At 43.4% G+C, this 25,894-nt stretch overlaps 1 protein-coding gene across 2 annotated transcripts in view; it reads left to right on the plus strand.

Annotated features, from left to right (window-relative positions):
* Positions 1 to 12,243: 12,243 nt before the first annotated feature.
* LOC104675229 (probable C-mannosyltransferase DPY19L1) overlaps positions 12,244 to 25,894 on the plus strand; it is a 110,154-nt gene continuing 96,503 nt past the window's right edge. For both annotated transcript variants that reach the window (XM_030933080.1, XM_030933081.1), the window contains exon 1: positions 12,244 to 12,731. In XM_030933080.1, coding sequence (XP_030788940.1) covers positions 12,434 to 12,731 — 298 coding nt within the window. In that variant the 5' untranslated portion in view covers positions 12,244 to 12,433. The remainder of the gene's footprint in view (positions 12,732 to 25,894) is intronic.

Raw genomic sequence — 25,894 nt, forward strand, 5'->3', positions numbered from 1 at the left:
ATCCTTTTCTGATTGCATTCTCCTGGAGTGACATCTGGGCACCAGCATTTCTCAGAGCCTCCCAGGTAACTGTAATGTTGCCAGAGCTGCAGGGATGAGAGGCAGCGGCCTATGGGTATCCACTGAGCAGTGTCATTACTCCTTTTGTCCCCCACGTTCAGGTTCCAAGAAAAGGGTTAGATGGCACCAGCTCTAAATAGTCTAACTCCACAGATCCCAAAATAATAGATCTGTGTAACCTCTTAATAAAGTTTTATAAATAGCACATGTCCAATTGTTACCTATCTTATTCTCTTGGCAGCATTTTTAAGACTTGTTTCCAAGATTCATCTTAAACTACTAAAAAAGAATTATGATGGACCTTCAATAGCTATTCCTCCAAAATATGACTCTAAAAAATGGGGTGGGGGGTGGTGAGCGCTGGGCACAGTGGCTCACGCCTGTAATCCCAGCCCTTTGGGAGGCCGAGGTGGGCAGATCATGAGGTCAGGAGTTCAAGATCAGCCTGGTCAACATAGTGAAACCCTGTTTCTACTAAAAATACAAAAAAAGTTAGACAGGCATGGTGCTGGGCACCTGTAATCCCAGCTACTAGGAAGGCTGAGGCAGGAGAATCGCTTGAACCTGGGAGGCAGAGGTTGCAGTGAGCCGAGATCGCACCACCGCACTCTAGCCAGGGAAACAGAGTAAGACTCTGTCTTAAAAAAAAAAAAAAAAAAAAAAAAAAAAAAAAAAAAAAGAAAAGAAAAGAAAGAAAGATGAAGGATAAACTGTGGAAATATGACTCTTATGTTTTTCGCATGATTTCCACAAATTTGGTTTACTTTTTCTGAATGTGTCCTTCACAAGTGTATAGATTATTAAATATTCCTAAAAGAGGAATATAAGAAAATATTTGTCCTCAAAAAAAAAAAGAAATGGAAAATAGGAGCAAAAAGTTAAAAAAAAATTGAAAAACCTTTGCCAGGTGCAGTGGCTCATGCCTATAATCTCAGTACTCTGGGAGGCTGAGGCAGGAGGATTGCTTGAGCCCAGGATTTTGAGGCCAGCCTGGGCAACATAGTGAGACCCCATATCTATAAAAATACACATACAGGCCGGGCACAGTGGCTCAAGCCTGTAATCCCAGCACTTTGGGAGGCTGAGGCAGGCAGATCATGAGGTCAGGAGATCGAGACCATCCTGGCTAACATGGTGAAACCCCGTCTCCACTAAAAAATACCAAAAATTAGCCAGGCGTGGTGGCAGGTGCCTGTAGTCCCAGATACTTGGGAGGCTGAGGCAGGAGAATGGCATGAACCCGGGAGGCGGAGCTTGCAGTGAGCCGAGATCGAGCCACTGCACTCCAGCCTGGGAGACAGAGCGGGACTCTGTCTCAAAAAATAAATAAATAAGTAAATAAATAAAATAAAAATAAAAAGAACACATATAAAACAACAACAAAAAACAACCCTTAAGTTACTGGGAAATGTGACCTCCAAATACTCAGAACTGACTCCTTTGGAGTAATGACCCTTAAACCACCTTTCAGGCCAGCATTTTGCAAGGTGTGGTCAAGATCCATGTGCATCACAGTCCTCTGGCTAGAAATGAAGACAAAGACCTCACCTGATACTCATTCTCTAGGGACAGGAGCTGATAAAGTACATCTTACGCAAGCTTCCTAGATATTTTACTTGCCTTTATTTTTTATAGCAGCATTGTCATCTTTAAAATAAAATTGTGCCTGGAATCCCAGTAAATAAAGTAGGTGAAGGGATGATGCAGGCATGGAGTTCAACAGGCATGGCCTGTTCTGGGGCTCCAGAGAGGTTTCCCTGAGGCATGAGACCCAGCCATATGAGGGACGGCAAACTTCAGTGCCACCTCTGCCTCCAGCTTCCAATGAGCTGCCCCTCCCTTAGCTTTCCTACTCTCCCTCCATCATGTCTTCATTCCCTGGGCTGCCTTTGTTAAGGTCCTTGGTCCCCTGGCCTCACTATATTCTTTCTCCCTTAATCATTGTATTTGCTCAATGGTTTCTGGAATGCATCCATTTGTCCAAAATAGTCACAGAAGAAAAGAAACTCAGAATACATAAGGTTGGAATGAGGCAAACTAATTTTTTTAACGTTTGCATTTAACACACTGAGCAGTGGAAGTTCAGCGTCCCATCATTTCATTGTATACCCACTTTGGCTGGAGTGGGCTTCAAAGACAGCCAAGCATTTTCTAGCTGTCCAGGATTGCTATGGAGGGCTGAATCTTGTATTACATGGTTGTCTATGTTATGTAAAGTAACTAACATCCGATTCTCCATGCAAGTCTAATTCTCATGAAGAAAATAATATTGCAGATTAGAACTTTGAAGCTGACCCTGAAGGAACTGTGTGTCAGTTCTTACAGTCCTAGTTGTTTTTTTTTTTTTTTTTTCATCCTGAGAGAGGAGGAAAGGAGAACAAACACTAAACCTGCGTGTGAATTGCAGTGCTATGATAAGCATAGATTGTGCAGTTCCAACCAACTCTCAAGGCTGTTTAAGATCAAAGTGTGACTAAACGCTGATCACACAAAGTAAGACACATCATTTGAAACAATCACTGGGGGGTATAATTGTGGCATTCCTTTGGGGCAATCCAGAGGCCCAACTTAACCCTCTCTAACTTCCACACATTGAACAACTGAGTACTGAGAGAGGCTCGGGGTGAAGAAGAGCACTGGCCCTAAAATATCATTAACATCATTACCCTCCCCCGCAAGCCCAGTCACCCCCAACCAGAGGTGGAAACCCTCAAAATGTGGGTGGAAGTCCATGGACCAACCATGGAATTTTGGGCTGTGTGCTTAGTTGATGCCATTTCTTTCTCTGTGCTTAGCTGATGCCACTTCCTCTTTTGTCCACTGCATCCATAAAATAAGTCATTTTGGGTAAGGCCAGAAAGGATGGGAATAAGTTCTTTTTTTTTTTCTTCCATCCTCCAATTCTCTCATTAACTCGGGCCAATGGCAACTGGGAATCACTTACTATGATTCCTCCTGAGACTGCACAGAACACACATGGCATATTCCTCCCAAACCTGCTAGAAACGTAGTATGGTGTACACTGCTCCGCAAGCAAGATGCCAATGCTGGAGCACAATTTCACTGCACTTTATACTTCAGCTCTTGCCAGAGTAGCCTTGACTCCTCCAGACACAATGTTCATAGTGCAGGTGCAAAAATCAGTTGCCGGAATTCATGTCAGTTAGTTTTCTTTTAAGAGCCAAAGACTCCTTACCAGCGACTCCTCCCTAATCTGTTGCCTGCTACAAACTGGATACTGTAGCAACAGGGAGCTTCTTGGCAGGCAAAACTAGGGAGTTCACCCACTCCAGCATTGCTGAGCCGAGTGTGCTTCAGGTCATCTTGCCATGGCAATGAAATGTTTCCAGCTATTTCCTTAAGGTTCATTTCCTAAGAACAAACCATGATTCATGGCACTAGGGGAGGTGAATTGAATGAATGTCTGATTGGTAAGTGAAACAACTAAATCTCTTAGTTTCAAAACATATCTGCAAGATTACTCTAAAGTAACTATAGTTTAGAAATGTACAGTGAATACTTTGAAGGTCTAGACTTACACCAATCTGTTTCCTAATCTTTACGAATGTGTATTAGAGTTCTGTCAATCAAGATTTGATTCACTTACTTATTCAACAAATGTAGTATGCATGTAGTGTGTGCAGCTACTGTCCTAAGCACTGGGGATGCAGTATTACCTTCAAGGAACTTATATCTAATCTATACTTAATATATTCAAAATGGGTGAATCTTTGCTTGACACTATTAATGAGGTCAAGTACAAGCATACATATTTTCCAAAGAGTTAGTTTAACCTTTCAGTTGATCTCATATTTGTCCTGTCACGCTCTAAACATTGTGTTACAGGCGTGCCATACCTTATCCTTCCTGTTAAAGCAGCAGCCTCCCAGTCCCTAGGAGTTCTTCCCCTGTCCACATTCTTGCTGTCATCTCAGCCATCCCCACCACCCTCATGTCACAAATTTACTCCCTCCTATCTACTTGCACAATGTTCCTGAAACCCTGTTTAAAATCCATTAGTGTTTTGCTCAAGAACCTTCACTAGTTTTTTATTTCTAAATAAAACATTTGCCCTTCTTTAAGGCCCTGAATCTCAAGTCATTTAACTTAAACTTGTTTTCTGTGATTTAATTAATTCATTTAATCACATAATCACTAACCAACAAAGATTTAATAGGCACCTATTGTATATCTGGTGGCCCTGAGCCACCAAAGGTATTGGTAGCAGATGCTGCAGTGGTCACCCGGATTCTTCCTTCAGGTCTGAAGTCCTCCCCACTCAGCATGACAGGGGTGTTGGTGGCTGAGGGCTCCCAACTGAGTCCCTCTTTGGTAATTGCTCTTGGCTGAAGGAAGCTGCCTTCCCAAGGTTACTCCCGCTCATTGGAAGTGGTCAGCACTGATAACAGGTTGATGCAAATGTCAAAGGTTTGAGATCCTTACTGCAACTTGCAATGCGTTTGAAGGGGCATCCTGGCTCCAGAGTTCCCTGTTGGATTGGACTGAAGTTCAACTTCTCTCAGCCCAATTCCACTTTCCTCACCCCATTACAGGCTCAAGAAACTTACAGTCTAACAAAGAAATCAGACAAATAAGTGGACAAATAAAACAGTGTGGTAAGGCTCATGTCTGTAATCCCAGCACTTTGGGAGGCCAAGGTGGGTGGATCACCTGAGGTCTGGAGTTCGAGACCAGCCTGGCCAACATGGTGAAACCCTGTCTCTACTAAAAATACAAAAATTAGCTGGGTGTAGTGGCACACACCTGTAATCACAGCTACTTGGGAGGCTGAGGCAAGAGAATTGCTTGAACCCAGGAGGCGGAGGTCGCAGTAAGCCAAGATTGTGCCATCACACTCCAACCTGGGTGACAAGAGTGACACTTTGTCTCAAAACAAAACAAAACTAAAACAGTGTGCTAAGAGATATGACAGGGGAAGGTCTAGGTTACAGGGGGAGAGGAGAGTTCCTACAGGAACTGAGTTCTAAGTGAAATGTGAAGACTGAACCAGAGACATCCAGGAGAACTGGCAGGGCCTGGGCAGAACAGAAGGGTGGCCATCCAAGATAACAATATGTGTGCATGTCCAGGGAAGAGAGGGCATCGGGCACTGAGGAATGGTGAGAGGCACTGGAAAATGGTGAGGGGCACTGGGGAATGGTGAGGGGAACTGGGGAATGGTAAGGGGTACTGGGGAATGGTGAGGGGAACTGGGGAATAGTGAGGGGCACTGAGGAATGGTGAGGGGCACTGGAAAATGGTGAGGGGCACTGGGGAATAGTAAGGGGAACTGGGGAATGGTGAGGGGAACTGGTGAATGGTGAGAGGCACTGGGGAATGGTGAGGGGCACTGGGGAATGGTGAGGGGCACTGAGGAATGGTGAGGGGCAAGGCTGGAGAAGAAGGGGCAGGAAGAGGGTGTGTGGCATAGATCCTGAAGGCCTAGTTAGCCATGTGGACAGATTTGGAAGTGTTGAATGGTTTTCAAAACAAGGAGTGACAGGATTTGATTTGCATATTGGAAACAGCTCTCTGGAAGATTGATGGGCAGCAAGAGAAGAGGCAAAGAGGCCAGTTAGGAGCTGCTCCTGAAGAACATGGGAAAAATGACTGTGGATCATGGCATTGAGCATGGAAAGCAATGAATTGATTTGAGGACCATTAATGAGACAGAATCAGCAGGATGACTCCTGGATAAAGGAAAAGGGGGAATGGTAGTGCCACTTGCTGGAGTAAGGAGACTGGAGGAAAAGCAGGCTTGGGCTTTGGGGTTTGAGGTGACTAAAAGATACCTCATCACAAGGAGGAGTCCCTCTTCTGGACACAGCCAATCTCTCTTCCAGGGGATGGTGCTCCCTCTACTAACTAGCTGCTTGGTCATCTCTCCACTCTTCTGGCTGCCTTTCTACAGCCTTAACCATGCCCAAGTGACATGGCTGTTATCTTCATTAGAACTCCCCACTAAACCAGCATCTCCCCAAGGCAACCACCTGATCTCCCTCCTTCCTTATGCATAGACATCCTTGGCAGAGTCCCTTATACCTGCTATCTCTGCTTCCTCAGAGGCTTCTAGGAGTCCTTGTGCTTTCCTCAGAAGGATTTTCCAGTCACACTCAAGTTCACAGAAGTCTGGCATCTTCATCTAATATTGCACAGAACTGCTCTCACCAAGATGGCTAAAGACCTCCATGTTTCTGGTTCACAAGACACACGAGTCATTATCATGTCAGCTGACCACTTCCTTCCTTTGGTTTCTCTGACCCACATGCTCCTGGGTTTTGTGATCTCTCTGGCTGCTCTTTCCCAGTCTCCCTTAAAGACACCTCTTGTTCACAAACATCAATGTCCTCTAGAGTTCAAAAACTAGGCTCTTTTTACTTCACACACATCCCCTGGGCGATCTCATTACTATCTTTTTGTTGAAGATTTTCAAACCTGTGTCTGCAGGCCAGCTCTCCTCAGCCTCAGACCCATATGCCCACCTGCCCATTCAGTGCTTACACTGGGGTAAGAAGCAGAATCTTTGGTGAGTCTGAGGGTATGTGGGAGCTCCTTCTGATGGTGCCCCGTTTCTCCACCAAGTAGGACGCAAGGCCATGTTTAGGGGTGTGGGAGTTGGTGACAGGGTAGCAGGTTTAAGAGACTAGTAGACATTTGCTGTATCTTCTTGGGAGAATGGAACCAGGAGAATGTAGAAGGCAGTATGTAGGATCCAGTTGCTAATGGAAACTATGAATCCATAGGGTTCCTGCCTTCTAAGTTGTGGGATTTCTCCAGCACTCCAGTAAATAGCATGGGTATGGATCCAAAGTTGGATAGTAACATTCTGCCACGTGGATGAGACAGAAGGACCATGCAAGGAAAGATCCTGGCAGAGGGAGTTGCAGTGACAGGTCCTGGCATGAAGACAGAATACCAAACAGACTTGGAGGCAGTGGAGGATTGGATGTTTGAATTTTAAAATGCAGAGGCAAAGCCAGACTGGGGTGATGATATGGTGCAAGGTGAGACCGTAAGTGTTGGTCAGTGACATGAAGTGGGAGTGCAGGTCCTTGGAGACGAGGATGTCAAGGGGCTGAGAGGCTTAGTGTTGAAGTCATTCCTAGCCTTGGTAGGAGCTGGAAGGACTGGGGCCAATGCTAGTGAGGTTAAGTGGGAGCTGATGGGCAATCTGCACAAGACACCAGTGACAAAGAGGGGAGATAAAATGGAGTTCAGAGGAGCTTTCCAAGAGGGAGAAAGAAGGCTTGGGGAGGGACGGAGTGGAGCTGTGGAAGAATGAACCTGTCATAGGAGAAGGGTCTTCTGGGAAGGGGTGGAAGCTACAGAGAAGAGCTAAGTGTATTAGGAACAGATCACTGACCCCAGGAATCACAAGGCAAGGCTGAGTAGAGAGAACAGCTTAGGAGTGAGAGGATACATTGTGTGATACATCCAGGTGCCCACCCTAGATAATGGAGGTAGGAGACTGACCATATGGTGTCCAAATGAATTGGTCCCAAATCTTCCTGTGTCTGGGGGCAGGTGAGGAGAAGGTTCAGGTCTCTGGCAAGGAGTCAACAGAGACAAGCTGGAGGAAAGCAAGTTCTGGCCCAAAGAGGAGGCCAGAGGTAGAACTTTTGCCTCCCAGTATTCCTAAAGCCACCTTCATTGTAGGGGGAACTAAGTACCTTTGGAGGAGAAGCCTACTCTGGCCCAATTAGATTTGGGGAACTCTGAAAGCTGGGCTCCAGACTGGGGTACTCTAGGTATTTCATGTTCCACGTATTAGTTAACTCATTCATTCACTATTTAATCCATTCACTTATTCCTAAAACATACATTAGTTGTTTCTTCCCTTCCTTCTTCATCTGAAAAGGCTTAAAGTGTTCATTTTAGCACCGACAATGTGCCACGCACTGAGCAAGGGTTTTAGAAATACATAGCTCCCTGATGATAATTCCTTTGCCATGTCCCTTCTATTAAAACAAAATCTAGCCTTCCAGCATGGTCTAGACCAAATTTCACCTACTCCCTGAAAACTAAATCATGTGGCCCATCACCTCTTCTCTTTGGAATTCTTTTAGTACTTATTCTCCGAATCACATATTTTGCTATAAAACTACATTTTTTTCTAGCTTACCCTGCCTGTCCAATGAAACTTAAGCCCTTGGGGATGGGGACTTAGTATATGAATTTTAAGTGTCTCTAATATCTACTAAAGACATAGTAAGCCCTCAACAACAGGAATTACATTCTAAAGAGACATGCCTCTCTGCAAGAGAGGTTCTTGATGATGCACTATAACTAGACCTAATAATGAACTCTGAGTTTCTCAGGAACACTCATTGGAGCATGAACAGTTTAAATTACAAGGTCAGCTCCAGGAAAGACAGAAGATAAAATGTGAAGAGCAATAGAGTAGCAATTTACATTTGTTCTCACCAGACTAAAAGAATACATTATAATATAGTGTCAAGTTAATGCTGGAGCTTTGGAAAGTAGAATGTTACACAGACATATTTTGTTGCACCCATTTTAGGTTTCCAAGAAGTGTGCTGGAATTACGCAGGTTCCTCTCTTGGTATGAGCAACTGCTTAGCGAGACAAATGTCAGATTCTAGAACTTGACCCTAGGACACTTTTCTAATACAGTGATCAAGTGACCTAGTTCAAGGAAATGACAAATAAATGTCATGGATTTCTCATTCAGCTGTCACTCTATGGGTAGGAGAGCAAGTAGGAGGAAAAGGGGAATATTTAGAAGTTCTAAATGGGGCCTTTAAAATGCCAATGTGGAGACATAGGAAAACTGGTTCCCAACATGGTCTTCCTTTGACCAAATTACTTTTTTCATTGCCCATCTGACAATGTTTCCCTGATTCCTATACCTTATTATCACTAAGCTTTATTTCTCCACATCTTGTTTTCTTCTATGATTTTATGTTCTTGCTTTTTATTTTATGTTCATTTCCTCCTTATAATCTCCTCTGTCTCCATCCCCAAAATTTAAAAGATATGTCTTTTTAATTAAACTTTTATTTCAATGCCCGAAGTGTAGCTTGTAGTGAGAAAAGGACTCGGCTTGCACCCCAGGGGCCAGGGCAGCAATTCCTTATAAGTGGTTGCTCTTTCAGGTTCCTGTCCTTAAAAATCTGTCTGCCCTGACCCAGTATTTCTACAGCATCATGCAGGAAGTACCTTTCTGGTGCATCTGGACCTCCTGGAAAAATAAAAAGCACATTAAAGCTGGTAATTTTAATGCTTAATTTCATTATAATCTTAGATCCATTCGTAGGTCATCCATGTACAAAATTTTTTTTTAACATGCAGCTTTCAGTGCTTGCAGCTTTCAGTTTGCCAGAGGTTGTTTTTTAACATCCACCACTATGTGTGGCAGGCACTAGCCTACAGATACAGATAGAAATTAACTGCATTCTCATTCCCTGCTCTTGTGGATCTCGCCATACTAAGGGTAAAATGAAATCTGGCATATAATCTTCCATGACTTTTCTGGTTTCTATTCCTCCACCCTTTCTGTGTGAAATGCCTCCTTTTTGGAAGGGGGCACGAGGAGTTGCCTACTATTTCATCCAGGCCTAAGGACCCATGAGATGGGCAACATCTGTACAGCATCTGTGGAAAGCAGGGAACCATTCAGGCACATCAACTGCCCAGAGAGCTGAGAAGCTTGAAGCCCAGCAGACCTGGCTCAAAGATCACGTGGTTGTTCTTGCTCTCCTGCTCAGGGGGGCATTCTCCCCTTGCTATACCCCAACTTGGAATGTCAACCTTAGGATCTGGGAGGACAGAAGTTTGCCACTCTCCTTAAACGGCATCCACTACTTTGAACACTTATTGAGCAACTACCAACATCCAGACAATTTGAACATTCATTGAGCAACTACTTGAATATATGTAATTGTTAGATGCTTTACATACATTGTCTTTTTTTTTTTTTTTTTTTTTTTTTTTTTACAAACCTGTGAACTAGATGTTTTTGTTGCCTCCATTTTAAGAATGAAGAAATCCAGACTCAAAGAGGTTTAATACCGTGGTCAAGCCTATATGGGTCAATGTAGTGGCTGCAACCTGGATCTAAATTGACCGTGTTTAGAAACAAACAAACAAAACAAAACAAAACAAAAAAACCAAAAAACTAATACCCCACACTGCCCCTCACTGGGATTCTCTGCATGGTTGCCAAGCCAAGAAGAGGAACTGACAAGCACTTGCGGAACTGCATTCATTCACTCACTTATTCATTCAACAAGTGTTTTCCTGGTACAAGGGTACCAGCTTAAGGGAGGCAATTCCTGAATTCAGGGACGATCACATAAAGGAGACACACGACAATCAAATAGTTCAAATGTTGAACCTCTTTTTCCATGCGTCTTTCTAATAATTAAAAAAAAAAAAAGTTATTTGTATTATTATTATTTTCTTTTTTTTAGGTGGAGTCTTGCTCCGTCACCCAGGCTGGAGTGCAGTGGCTGATCTCGGCTCACTGCAACCTCGGCCTCCCCAGTTCAAGCGATTCTTCCGCCTCAGCCTCCCGAGTAGCTGGGACTACAGGCGCCTGCCACCACGCCTGGCTAATTTTTGTATTTTTAGTAGAAACAGAGTTTCACCATCTTGGCCAGGCTGGTCTTGAACTCCTGGCCTCGTGATCCACCCGCCTTGGCCTCCCAAAGTGTTGGGATTACAAGCGTGAGCCACGGCTCCTGGCCAGCTATTCGTATTATCCTTAATAGACATTGAATTAGCTTTCTTTTAACCGAATAAATTCAACATTAATCCCAAAGGTAACACTGGGTTCGGATGACACATTGTTTCAGAATCCAAGCCTTGTACATCCCACTTTCAACCATTTTTTTTAAACCAGTGTATAAAAATAGTTGTTTCTTGCTCCAATAAAGACATTGGAAAATCCAAATTCACAAACTAGACAGGGTATGAGGGAGTATTAATTAGCATGGCAAACACCTTCCCTTTACAAAATAATACACTGTCTCTTAAAAAGGCTAACAGTGAACGAATGCTGGTATTAATAAGGAAATCAAAGGGCAAAGAAACATAAAGAGCAAGAAAGTCACGTGAAGTCCCTGCAATTACAATAGAGATAAGCAGAACGAAGAGCCTTGATTTACAACACTGGGACTTAAAGACAACTTTTTGGAAAAAGCCCACTGGGCACGGAAAGGAAAGGAACCTCCCAGTTGTAATCCATGCAGTTGTAAGACTTTGTGCAAAGAATGCAGGGGTAGAAGGAGAACTGGGATCTACCTGATTTTCTCAATTTTCCCGGGTTTAATTTACTCGTGCATTCTGCTATGTAAAAGAAAGCATATTTTTCGACTAAAATCTCCTATCTTATCAACGCAAAGTTTTCCTGCTCTCTATTAAGTAACAAGGTTACAGCAAGCATAACAAACTCAACGTACTTATTGATGATCTTTCCTGCTCCAGCCAATCCATCCTATCACCTTCAGCCTGGCTCCTAGCCTGGTCTTCAGTTTACACTTGGGTCTCTGCCCTTATCAGCTCCCCATGAGATTCCTGGATGCTATTTTAATACTCTGTTACTATTTTAAATCGGGTCGCGCCCGTTCTTCGTGTCGGTGAGTGAGGGGCTGCGCTTCAAGTTGCGCGACCACACAGTGGGGAGAAAACGGAGACGGTGACTTGATTGCCTTCCGCCCGCTTCACAGCGGCGGGGCCGACCAGGCGCCCAGGGCGCACGCACAGCGCCCCTGAGTGGCCGCTCCGGGCGCCTTCTCCCTGCCCCGCCGCGTCTCGCCCGCGCGGGCTCCACGCGCAGCCTTAATAGGCTCCGAAACTTGGATCAGCGCACCGATCCCTGAGAGGGCTCTTCCTTCGGCCCCATCACTCCCACAATGGAAGGGCAGCCGCCTCCAGAAGGCTGTCCGCGTCCGCGTCCGCGTCTTCGCACCAGCCGAGCCCCGCGCTGGCCCCGAAGAGGTGCGGGTCGCCAGGCGGCAGCGGTGTCGGGCCCCGCCCGCGCCGGAAGTCCGCGCGTGCGCGCTGGCCGGCCTGGAGCGCGCGTCCGGCGCAGAGGGGCGGCGGGGGCGGGGCCGCGGCCGCTCGCAGGGTGTCCCCGCCCCCGCCCCCCGGCGTTCCACGGTCGCCGTGACAACCGGAGCGGCGGCAACGGCGGCGGGCTCGCGAGTCCGGCGCCGCCTCCCGGCGGTACTGCCAGGCAGGCAACAGCCGCCCGGCCTCCGCGATCTCCCCGCCTCCCGGCCCGCGGGGAGGGACGGGCCCGCCCTCCGCCCGCCCGCTGGAGAGTGAGCGGCGCCCAGCCGCCCAGCCAGCCCGCCGTTCTCCGGCCGCCGTCCGGGCGCGCGCAGCAAGCGGGCGCGACTATGCCAAGATGGTCCTGCAGGCGCGGAACAAGCACCGGGAGGCGGCTCCCAAGCCGCCCCAGCCGCCCCGCGTCTCGCAGTCGCCGCTGAAGGGGGCGCCGGACGTCGGCGCCGGGGAGCCCGGGCCCGAGCGCGCGCCGCCGTCCCCAGGGCGCAAGGGCGCCGCGGGCAGGAAGGGGCCCCGCGCCGAGACCGCCGCGCCGCCCGCGGGGGGCGGCCTTGGTGGGCGCCTGGCCGCCCGGCTGCGCTGGGCTCTGGGCCTGCGGCGCGCGGGGCGCGGCCGGACCTGGACCACGCTCCTGTTAGGTGAGCAGCCCGAGCGCGGGCGCCGCCGGGACGCGGAACTTTGAGACGCGGGCCCCCTCCCTTCCCCTTCCTTCCCCTCTCCTCCTGCTTCCGCCGCGCAGAGCCCCGCCGGCCGGACCAGCCAGTTTGCAGCCCTCTCCGACTTTTTCTGTGGGACGTTCTTACCTTCTCCTTCCCACAACTCCCCGGCTCAGCTCTCCTCGCACGCTTCCCACCCGCGCTCTGCCTGGGCTTTAAAAGAATGGCCGGGGGATCAACAGCTGCCCGGCCTGGCCGCGGGCGGCAGGTCTGCGCTAACGAGACTTGGGCGCTGCTGATTGGCACGACCGGCCGCCTTCCCCGTTATCTCGGCCTCTGACCGCCAGGATGGTTTGCTTTGGCTTGGAAACGATTCCGTGGAGCTCAAAGCAAACGCACGTTCCATGTCCTAGAGAGTTGCTTAAACTTATAATTAAATTTTAGCGTGCTTTTTTCTTCTTGGCCGCAAACGCCGCCGGTGGCACTTTATTTGTGATTCCCCTCAACACGTCACTTTCTAGGTTGCTTTGTGTTTGGGGCGCCCGAGCCTTAGCCCTCCCCGCTGGCCTGGGAACCTTTGGTGGGGAGGGCTCTCCTCCCCTCCCTCTGCCATGCACCAAATGGATGATGTGTAATGATGTGCTGAAAAAAATAAAGTTGAAGCATTCATATGTTTCGGACTGACTTCAGATTTCCTTTGTTTCCTGTTTGACATTTCGATAAGGCAAATTATAGCAGTTTGGATAACAGGCCTAATTTTTCTAAGTCAACTAGTGAAGTGATTTAACATGCTTTTTCTGTATGCCTAAGTGGGATTTTGGCTACTGAACTGTTTAATTACTGTTGATTTATCCCTTAGTGTATTTTCAAATTCCCTTAGTGACTCAAAGTTCCCTTAGCCAGGAGTTGGGGTACAGACGTATAAGTCAAGGAATAGGACACAGCAAATTGGCTTCCCCTGAGATCACAGCCACAGCTAAAAGCCACTCAGTCATAAAAAGCCAGTCATCTCTGTGTGTATGTTTTAATGGGTTCAAGAAGGTTGTTCTTAGGGTACTTTTTTTCCATTGCAGATTCAAGCCTGGAAAAACTAAGTTGTTTTTTTTTTTTTTTTTTTTTTTTTTTTCCTCAGTAGCGAGCTTGAAAAGCTGGCTAGTGTGCAGGTTAGAAAAGCTCACCTTGGGGAGGCAGCATGATACAGTGGATGAGGCAGAGTCTTCAGATCTAGTACACAGCGGTTCAGTTTGGTTTAAGTTTTAGGTTCCTTTGTGAGTCTTTCCTTCTCTGCTAGTGGGGGGTTATCACATGGCGAATTTACTCCACAAGGATTTGCCAAGGATTATAACTAAAAGGGGTGGGTGATACATGGGAAGATACTTTGTGTTTAGAGCACTTGACACATTGTAGTTGTTGTAATAAAAGCAAATGTGTGATGCTGATTTGAGATCTGATGACAGAATGGAGTTGCATTTTTGTTGAATGACTAATATAAACATTAACCACTTTGTAGTAAAATATAGAATGGCATTGCTTCTTCAGGGATGTTACAATAACAAATCTTAGAATAATGATATTTATTGCTATTTTCTGCATATTTTCTTTTTTGATTGCATTTCCTTTGAATCTTCTTTGGATGGATGCATGACTTATATTTGAATGACTTATCTTTGAATTTAATAATGCCCATACCTAAATACAGTTTTGTATTAATGTAACAGTATAGCACGTTGCTTGACTGGCCCCTTTGAGCATTGAAAGGAGGTACAGTGAATGTGGTAGACCGTATTCTTGAGTGTACCCTGGACCATGGCCATCAGATGTATGGAAGTTGGATGAACAGATCTAGGTCTAGAGACTTACTGTCCTTGTTAACCCTCTGCATGAGGCCCCAGGGCCCCTTGAGAGATGATTCTGCTGGATGATTGGGCCTGGGTTGCTTCTTTCTCTGGCTCTGTACCCTCATAGACTGATGTCAGACCTGTTTCTTCCCCACGATTATGCCCTGCCACAGCATCAAAAAACCACTCAGATCCTGCAGAGAGGAGCAGAGTTTAGACATTTTGAAAGCTGCCTTATTTCCTGTTTCCTTCCCGCCTCCCAGAATGAGTGAGAGTTGAGCTGACATTATACAGTATTTCAGTATGGGACTTTAAAATAGCTGTTTGGTTTTCCACATTGCATTGCATATTCTTTTGTTGATCAAGACTTCATTTGTAACTGATCAGAAAAAGAACAATTATGACAACTAAATATTAAGCTAGACAGAAATGGATTCGTTTCTATTTAGAAAGTAATTTTGTAACTTGAAGCTCCATGATAGAAACACACATTTTTAAGAGTTAGAAACTGACTGGGGCTTTCCTCCATAGGTTCTAATCACCGATGAGAAACTCACTGCCTACCAACATGGTCTTTCCACTGTTGGGCAGTGTTAAGCATTGTTGAAAAGTCTGTTTTAATAACTATATGTTTTTCTTATTTGAGGGCATTATTTGCTACTTATTTAGTGGTAACATTTGTAAAGAGGGGTTCTTGGCATGTTTATTTTTAGAAGTTTCAACCGGATAGCTTCCTCATGCAGAGGCGGCTGTGACCTAGTAAAACCCTGACAATGTTTCCCAAACTTTTTTGACCACAGCCCACATTGTAACAATACATTTTATATTAAACCTGTTCACACTTCCAAAATGCAACTCAGTACATATATGCATAAGTCTGTATGTCTGTTTATCTATTTATGTATGCCAGTGCTCCGTCAGGAAACAATTGTGCTAGTAAAAGATACACCCATTAGACATGCAAACAAAGCGTGTCTGTGGTGAAAGACTAATGTGAGATATGATTTGCAAAACAGTAAAAAAAGAACCTGAGTATGGAAAAAGTGGATGATAAAAACTATCTTTTCCTCGCTTTGCACCAGTCCTGTTTGACTCATTCCCATTACCTACCTGGTTCCTGTGGTCAATGGCAAGGGTACCCCTGCTATAACCTGGTTCTTTATTGGCAAGGCTTTTCAACCTTAGCATTGTGGCATTTTGGGTGGGATAATTTTTTTGTTGTGGGGGCTGTCCTGTGCACTGCAGGATTTTAGCAGCATCCTTGGCCTCCACCTACTAGATGCCACTAGTACCTCCCCAGTAGTGACAATGAAAATGTCTCCAGATATTGGCCATTATACCCTGGGGGGCAAAATTGCTTCATTTAGGACCACTGCTTTTATTCTCCACAGCTTACGAGAGCCTTGAAGCGCATATGATAGGAAACACTTGTGACTTCTTAGAGGCAGAAGTGGTCAGAAACTGGGTGGACGCAGAGAGTTGAATCTAGCTATTGGGGACTAGATGGGGGGAGCAATGTGGTGTGGTGGAAGCAGCATAGCCATTTCAACACTGGCCTGCATTTGAATCCTGTCTCTACATTCAAGCTGTTCTATACTCCCTTAATATTTCTCACCCTTAGTTGGCTTGTCCTTTAAAATGGGGATAATAAATGCTTTGTCTGATTGTGGTAAAGAATAAATGAGATAATACATGTAAAATAGCACAGTAAGTTCGTTCATAGTCAATCATACCATATCATCGAGTGTCTGCTAAGCCAGATGCTAGTTGGTGGGGCTAAAATGTAGAATGAGACTCTGTCACCCCTACCTTCATGGAACATATATTCTAGAAGGGGGGATGGTAAGTAAATGAAAATAATTGCACATAGTGAGTGCAATGCAGGAAAGAAACAAGCTGAGACAGAAAAAAAAAAGGAAATACCCACTTTAAGTAGGGTCAGGAAAGGCCTCTGGGGAGGTAGCCTTAAAGCTGAGACTGATGGAAAGAAAAGATGTCAGCTGAACAGAAGAAGAGAGAGTATTGTGAATAGCGTGTGCTAAAGGTAGGACAGAGCTTAGCATGTTGAAAGAAGAGAGGGTGGAGGTGCTTCAAAGTGAGATGGGCATGGGCCAGATCTTGAAAAGGAGCTTGGGTTTTATTCTCAGTGCAACAGGAAGCCATTGAGGAATGCTGAACAGGAGGAGAGTGACATGATTAAATTTTTACTTTGAGAAATCTGCTCTTGGGGAAATGTGTGGTTGCATTACAAGGACAAAAGCAGAGAGACCCATGAGGAGGCTGTTCAGGGACCTTGCAAGAGGGTTGCTGGCCTGGATGAAGGCAGTGGCTGTGGAGATGGAGAGAAGTTGGTCAATTTGAGATGTATTTTGGAGGTGAAAATGATAGGACTTATGAATTGGGCTTGGATTGAGGGAAAGGTAAGAGTTATGAATACTTTGTACATTTTTGGCTTCTCTAATTGGGTAAATATGCTGACATTCACCAAGATAGTGAAGACTGAAGACTAGGGGTATGGATGAGGGAATGGGTTTGAAGGAAAAGGTCAAGAATTTCATCTTGGACATGTTACTTTTGGGACATTTGTGAGATGTCCAAGTAGAAATGCCAATCAGTGGTGGGATATGAGAGAAAAGGTCTGAGTGGAGACATACTGTAAGGAGTCATCGCAAATAGGTGGTTTTCACATTCATGGGAATCGAATTCGTATTCCCATTGAACTTCTATTTCCATGCTCATGGGAACAATAGCATCTTATACTGATAGGGAGCTTACTCTTTGCCAGGCTTTGTTCGAAGTGCTTTAGATGAACTCATTTAACTGTTAACTCAGTCCTCACCGTGACTGTATGATTACTGTACTTATTTTACCACATTGGGAGAATCTGAGGCACACAGATATTAAGTAACTTGTCCAAGGTCACCCCTAGAATGTAGAATGGCCGGGACTTGACCCAGGCAATGTGTTTCCTAAGTTCATGCTATATTTCATCTCCTCTAGGGGGACAGTACAGCAAAAGCAATGAAGCCCTAGAGTCCACTTCTGAGAAACCCTAACATTTTGTGCTCAATAAATGTTAGTTTTCTTGTTTCTTCCTTCTCCAGGTAAAAGAAGGAAAAGAGGGTCATACTTAGAGATACAGGAACAAGAAGTAGAAAGAGCATATTAGGGGTGGCATAAGGGCCAAGAAAAGCCAAGGAAGTATGAGGCCCAGGGACACAGGCCATCTTGGTGTGCTTGCTGTCAAACAGACACATAGACCCACTGAGCACCAACTGTGAGAGTGTGTTTATGTTAATTCACAGAGGTCATGCCAGTGGGAATTTGGGATGTTAAAGAATTTCTTTAATGTTTCTAGCCATTTTTTTTCTTTCTAAAATAGACTTCTGGCTAACTCCAAAGAATGTTTATAATCACGTAAACATATTTTATTATTAAACCATACAGTTAGAAGGTTTCTGAATACGTGATGCTCATTAGCATCCAAATAACAAATTTGGTGAGTTTAGTTTATATAAATATAAGCATATGTTATCTATTTGTGATTGATTTTTGGCCAATATGGCATCAATACTGAGAGCACATACAATTTTATGTACATATGGGTATTTGGATGTTGCTAATATATGAACAGTGGCTGCTTTGCATTGTAAATACTTATCCTATTAGGCTGTATTAATTTCTCTTAGTGAGTGTATTAGGTATATTAATGTTTCTTAAAGTTCATGCTAATGAGGCACAGTTGTTCCTTAGTATCCCCGCGGGATTGGTTCAAGGACCTCCCTCTGATACCAAAATCTGCAGATGCTCAAGTCCCTGGTATAAAATGGCATAGTATTTGCCTATAATGTACACACATATTCCTGGATACTTTAAATCATCTCTACATTACTTGGAATACCTAATAGAATGTAAATGTTACGTATATATTTGTTATACTGTATTGTTTAGGGAATAATATCTGTATGTGTTCAGTACAGATGGATGTTTGCCCCCTACTATTTTCAATCTGAGGTTGGTTGAATCCACGGATGTGGAACTGACAGATATGGAGGACTGACTAAATCTACATTGTCATAGAGACCATAAACCTGTGTACATACTTCCAAATGGGGTAGCTTTAGGCTTTATTATTCATATGTTTAATCCTAAATTCCTCTTTTGCTAGTTCTTTTGCCATCAGCTTGTACTTTAGCCAAACCATTGGGACATTACTATTCTAGGGGAAGAGGCTGCTAGTTTTATTTAGTTACTGTTAGAACCATTTAGTTCTATTGGCTACTAGTCATCAAAGCTAGTAAAAATTACATCTAGGTCCAGATGTTGTTTAACTTATAAAGGGCAGTCTTGTTTCACAGGGAAGATCAGTTCTCCATGGAGGACCTTTCGTAGTTCAATCAAGAATCGTTGAATATAAATACACTTAACAAGCGGAATAATTTATTTTCAGAATACATAAATCTACAACTATTGTAGCATGTTTTTGTGCTTTAATACTGCTTTCTATTTTCTCAGCATTCTCACTGTTATTTTTGTCCTGAGGGCTCTTAAATGAATAACTGTTTCTGTTTTTCTGGCATGTTTCTCTATATTTGTAGCTGATTGTCAGGTGTGTTTTTCAGCACGATCACTATCACTTAAAGAATGTTTGGATGGCATTTTGTAATTTTAACTTTATTATAGCAGCAAGTGTTAACATAATAGCGTAGCTGTCACCAAGACCACTTACAGAAGTTCTAGCGTGGTTTATTGTACTGATCATGAACGCGTGTGATTTTATCTACTAGTTTACAGTAGCACTAATTGTAAACACAGTTTCTAAGTCACTTGACCAGTTACTTTTGAAAACTTGTTATTTAGACAAATTATTAGTTTAGGGAGATTATTGTAATTGAGAAGAGTGAGACTTTATCCATAATTTTAATACTAAAATCTGCCCAAAGTGCTACTACTATGGCCTTCGGGCAAATACGTTTCCTATTTCCTAACAGTAATTACTACTTTGTATAATATAGCTTTTCAGTCCTGGAGTTGTCAACAGCAGAATCTTTTTCTGTGGGTTTTCATATTAATCATAAAGTTCTTATGTAATTGTTTTCCACTAAGTTTAAAAAGTTGTTGTTTTTTGAAAATGAGACCTTATTTCTCACTCTTTTCTCATCTTTCATATCCATGGGAATGTTATAAAAATGTAGAACTTAAAGGTTACCTCTTAGAACTTTCCTGGTGAGAAAACTAAAGTAGGGTCAGGTGAATGGCCCAGTATCGTTACTGAGTTCAGCAGGTGAAGTTTGGGATTGAAGTTGAGTTCTCTTGGCTTTGTTAATTACATCTGTGTAAATTGTAGGTTTCAAATCTAAAGTCTAAGGCATCTGTCAAAGGCACATTAGTGGGAGGTTGACCTCATGTGTCCCAAGACCTTATAGCTCTTGGCAAGAGCACTGCTTTGGCTTCTGGTTATTTGGGGGAATCACTCTTTTATATCTTTATGGTCAACCTGTCAGTCTCCAGAGTTTTTTTTACATGATTATTTTTGAATACTATTTAATCTGAATTTTTTTATTGCATTGGTTGGTTTGGCAATGATATAACAAACACAGTAAAATAGTGAAAACTGTCACAGTTTTCTTAGTCACTTAAATTAAAAGATAAACAAGATTTGTGATACCCAAGGGAAGCTTGCAATTTGAGGGGAATGCATGTCTTACCATTGGAATGGGTTATCAGTTAATGAACTTGTTAAATCTCTTGCTGAATATGATGGGCCTGGATGTGTGTTGTTCGTGTGTGTGGTTCTCTTTTTACTCTAGTGGAGAGATGCAGCTTCTACACTTTTTCCATTAGGTTTACTAAAGTTTTACAGCTTCTCTGTGCATGCTCAGAAGCAGATCATATTATGTTGGTTGTGTATCTTATTTAGCTATTTGTTCTTAAAACAATAAAATGCATTTTTTAAATAAGGATAAAGTTACTTTATGAAAATTACTAGTGTAGGTTACTGTTTGATTTTGAAATGTTTGTGTCAGTGTCATTTGAATCAGAGCAACTCCATTTCCAACGGAGGATGGGTAAAATAAGGCTGAGACCCACCAGGCTGCAATACCAGGAGGTTAGGCATCCTGAGTCACAGGATAAGATGGGAGGTCAGCAAAAGGTACAGGTCACAAAGACCCTGCTGATAAAACAGCATGCGGTAAAGAAGCCAGCCAAAACCCACCGAAACCAAGAAGGCCACGAAAGTGACCTCTTGTCCTCACTACTCATTATATGCTAACTATACTACATTAGCATGCTAAAAGACACTCCCACCAGTGCCATGACAGTTTACAAATGCCATGGCAATGTCAGGAAGTTAGGCTATATGATCTAAAAAGGGGAGGAACCCTCAGTTCCAGGAATTGTCCACCCCTTTTCCAGAAAACTCATGAATAATTCACCCCTTGTTTAGCATATAATCAAAAACTATAAGTATAAGGATACTATAAGTATCCTTGGTCCAGTAGCCCAAACTGCTGTTCAGCCTAGGGAGTAGTCATTCTTTATTCCTTTACTGAATGAACTTGCTTTGGACTCCCCCAGAATTCTTTCTTGAGCAAGATCTAAGAACCCTATCTTGGAGTCTGGATCACGACCCTTTTCTGCTAACATCTGTATTCATATTATGTGAGAATAAGACTTTTAAGGGAAATTAGAATTTATTGTCTTCAAAACACTTATGTTGAGCAGTTGTTGTATTAAGTATTGCCTACTTTAATATCTGTACATATATAAATATTTAAAATATGTGAATGTTTACTTAGTGTATTTCTCTGTTTAGAAGCCTAATTATATTCTGCTTTGGGATGGTGATGTATATAATTATATTCTGCTTTGGGATGGTGATATATATATACTTTCCATGCTCTCCTGTTTTCATATACTGTATTCACTTTAAAATAAACGGTTTTGTCCTTGATGCTTTTGTGATTTCTAAGGCATTTCCTCCTGTGTGCAAGTGCATCCTCTTTGTTGAATGTGCTTAACGTTTTCAAGCCTGAACTTGGAGTCAGAGAAACCCAGTTCTCCTCCAGGCCTTGCTGCATCCCAGTCATGTGCCCCTGAGCCTCATGGGAAAATGTGACCCGTATCTGCCTCAAAGGCACCCCCGGATCATTTTTGCTTAATATGTGAAAGGGCTCTCTCAACTGCAACTGACAAACAGATGTTAGACATTTTCATTGTAATTAAGTTTTCTAATTTTTTCTTAACTGTTGGAAAGCACAGTTTTGCTTAATGCAAAATACATGGAGGAGATTCTGATTAACTAAAGTTGTCCTTAAAATGATCATCATGTAGAGCACTGATTTCTAGATCTTACTAGGAGCAGTAGTTTTTTCAAATCATGACTGAATTGTATTTTTATTTATTTTTTGAGATGGAGTTTTGCTCTTGTTGCCCAGGCTGGAGTGCAATGGTGCGATTTTGGCTCACTGCAACCTCTGCCTCCCAAGTTCAAGCGATTCTCTTGCGTCAGCCTCCCAAGTGGCTGGGATTACAGACATGTGCCACCATGCCTGACTAATTTTTTTTTTTTTTTTTTTTTTTTTTTTTTTAAGTAGAGACAGGGTTTCACCATGTTGGCCAGGATGGTTTCGAACCCCTGACATCAGGTGATCCACCCGCCTCGGCCTCCCAAAGTGCTGGGATTACAGGCGTGAGCCATGGAGCCTGGCCTTCATGACTGAATTTTAAAAACAATCTTTCTTCTCACTTTGAAACTCAATATCTATATTAATAGAGTACATTCTTTCTTTTCCTATTCAAAATAGATTTCTTTCCCTATTCAAAATAGAAAACAAATTGAAACTGCCTAACCTACCAAGACTTTGTAGTTTGGGGAGCAGGAAAATAAAAATGAAAACAGAAAATAGCTGTGCAGTCCACCTGAGAGAGTACAGAGTCCAGTGTGTTAGTGATAATAGCTGTAGGTAGCTACTCAAGGTAGCTACTCAAGGTCGTTAAGTGCTAGGGATGGAGACAACCAAAGAGAAACCCCTCTTTTTTTTTTTTTTTTTTTTTTTGAGACAGAGTTTTACTCTTGTTGCCCAGGCTGGAGTGCAATGGTGCAATCTCGGCTCACTGCAACCTCCGCCTCCTGAATTCAAGCTATTCTCCTGCCTCAGCTTCCTGAGTATTGAGTAGCTGGGATTACAGGTGCCCACTACCATGCCCAGCTAAATTTTTTGTATTTTTAGTAGAGACGGGGTTTCATCTTGTTGGCCAGGCGGTCTTGAACTCCTGACCTCAGGTATCCACCTGCCTTGGACTCCCAAAATGCTGGGATTACAGGCATGAGCCACCGTGCCCGACTAACCCCTTACTTTCATACTTGGTGAAAATGAGACTCTGAGAGGCTGAATAACTTGAAAGTCATCTAAAACTTAAGGAGTAGTTCTTCTTAAGAATGACATTCTTACCAGGAAAGTAAAGGAATTTGAATTCTTTCCCTTTCTTAATCAGTATTTTCAGCTATCACGTTTTGCCAACTTCTCCCTCAGCGTATCTTTTGAATTTACTAATATATTTCCCTTTTCCTCATAAAGCCCATTTCATCACTAGTCTCCAGGTCATTTTACTCCTGGATTGTTACTATATTCTTCTCATTGGACCTTCTGACATAATGACACTGCTTCTCAAAATTTGGACTGTATAACATCACCTAAGGATTTGTTAAAAATGTAGATGTCCAAGCCCCAAGTGAGATCTGTTGAATCAGGATCTCTGAGAGTGGGGGCCCAGAAATGCAGGCTTAACATGCTCCTCCTAGGTGGGTGTTCTCTACCTTGGCTGCACAATCACCACCCCCCCACGCCAGACATAGTAATGTGGAAAGCTCCCGGGTGATTCCAGTGTGTTGTCAGTGTTGACACTGCTCTTTAAACTGTCTGTGAATCACCTCAGGCATCTTATTAAAATGTGGATTGGGAGCCTTGTTAAAATGTGGATTGGGAGTCAGGAGGTTTGGAATGGGACCTGAGACTCTGCATTTCCAGCTACTCCCAGGTGATACAATTGCTACTGGTTTCCAGGACACTGGGAGTAGCAAGAAGCTGATTCTCACATTACATTTTGTGAGAAACTACCTAGATTGTGCCCCAGTCATTCTCTGTACCAATGATAATCAACCTTGACTGTATGTGAGAATCACTTGTGACTATAAAAACAAAAAAAATCCTGGAGTGCAGATTTAGGGGCCCTGGATTTTTACTCAGACACCTCTTATCTTTAGTGCCACTGATGATTCTAATGCAATACCAGGGTTTGGACCACTGTGGCTCTCTATTGCTGCATTACGATGTTGTCCCTGAAACTTGCTTGGTTTCTCTGTTGACCAAGGTCAGTGCTTGTCAACCTTCCACATAATAGCATGCAAAGAAAATGGTAATATTTGTGTGGCACAGTGGGGTAAATAGATGGTATCTTCAAAGCCAGGAGGTTACTGGCCCCAGGGACTCTCTGGCTTTCTTATTCTTGGCACTTCCAGGCCTACTAGTTGGGAAAGTCTGGCTCCTGCTGTTCATGGAGTGCTGAAAGCCTGATGGACTGTGTATATAATAAGTGGACCCTTAGTAAATATTAGCACATTATTGTCATCATTATTCATATTCTATATCATCATTATTAGTGACGGGAATTCTTTTATCCAAGTCCAATATCTGACTGTATTGTATTTGTCTTTTCTGGCTGTTTGCCATAAATTCACACCTAAGTTACATCCATGTCTTGAGGCTGCCACCCCCACCCCACCCTATCTTCTTAACCGTCTTAATAAACCATGCCCTAAGGTCATTACTGACCTGCCTTCTCAGGTTTCTTATAGTTCTTAGACTTTGTGCCTTCTGCTTGAGTGCTTAATATGTTCTCTCATTATTTTATGTACCTAAATCTTATCTCTTAAAGATTTTATATTTAAGGGCAAAGATACTGGCTAATGTTTCTTCAATGTTCTTGGTTCTTAGGAAAATGTGTTGTGCATCTAATAGGCATTTAGATAGTTGTTGGCTTTGAAGCTACACAAAGTAGTCCACACAAAAATCTAGGCACTAGAAAGAAGAAGAAACTGAGCTTGTGGGATCTGTGACTGCTTTCTCTTTCTCAAGCTGGATCCTAAAGAATGTCTTTTCATTTGTTCGTTATACAGAAACTGGGCTTTGATTCCAGGTACTATAATTGTGTTGTATATATAAAAATAGATATTTACCTTCATGTAATGGGAATGCTTCAAATAATTTGGATTGTTGAGAAAGTATCTTTGTGTGTTAAATTTCTCTTATATGGTTGTAGGTAATAGTAATTTAACCGTTTAACTCAGCGAGGTGCCAGGCGTGATACTAAGTAGTGTAAAGATAATTACACACACACTCAGCCTTGAGGCCATTGCATTCTAGCAGAGGAAACTGGTGTGTGTGTAACTAGCTATTCAGGTACTGTAATAGTGGTATTATAGCTAGGATAGCTGGACAGGCAGTACAAAATGCCACATTTGAATTCTTTTGATTCTGAAGGACAAATTACAGATTTTTAAGGCAGGAACAAAGGCACAGAATCATTAAAGCACTTGGGGTTTTAGGGGATTGTTGCCCAGTGCATCTGGAATGAAGGGTGTGTGGTGGGATTGACTGGGAATAGGCCAGTGTAGGCTACATGTTGTGTGTAATGGGAAGTCATGGGGCTTTTCAAGCAAGGGGATGTGATGCTTAGAGCTGTATGTTTCGAAATTGACTTCAGCCCCTAGGATGGATTGTACTTGTGGGGCAGGGAAACCAACACTGATGACTTCAGGTTCTGGAAAAAAACTTTGAAACTCAAAACGAACCCTTATAACAGTGAGAAATGGCTAGTAATGTTAGGAAGGGATTGGAAATAGAACTTGTCAAGCTTGATTTGAAAACTTTATCCAGATAGATTTAAGGACTGTCCTTAACTTCTTTTTATGCTATTTTTCACTTGAGGGTTAGTAATGCCAAAAGTCTTTAGCATGCTTTAGGTACAGATGAACCTCAATTTAGGAATAGGTTGAATTTTTAAGTTTTCACTTATTCAACAGGATAATGCATATCATTTTAGACTTAGAATACATTTCTTCAGCCCGGCGCGGTGGCTCACACCTGTAATTCTAGCACCTTGGGAGGCCGAGGCAGGTGGATCACAAGGTCAGGAGATCGAGACCATCCTGTCTAACACCGTGAAACCCCATCTCTACTAAAAAATACAAAAAATTAGCCAGGCATGGTGGCGAGCACCTGTAGTCCCAGCTACTCAGGAGGC

This window comes from Rhinopithecus roxellana, chromosome 6 (assembly GCF_007565055.1).
Source record: "Rhinopithecus roxellana isolate Shanxi Qingling chromosome 6, ASM756505v1, whole genome shotgun sequence".
NCBI lineage: Eukaryota > Metazoa > Chordata > Mammalia > Primates > Cercopithecidae > Rhinopithecus > Rhinopithecus roxellana.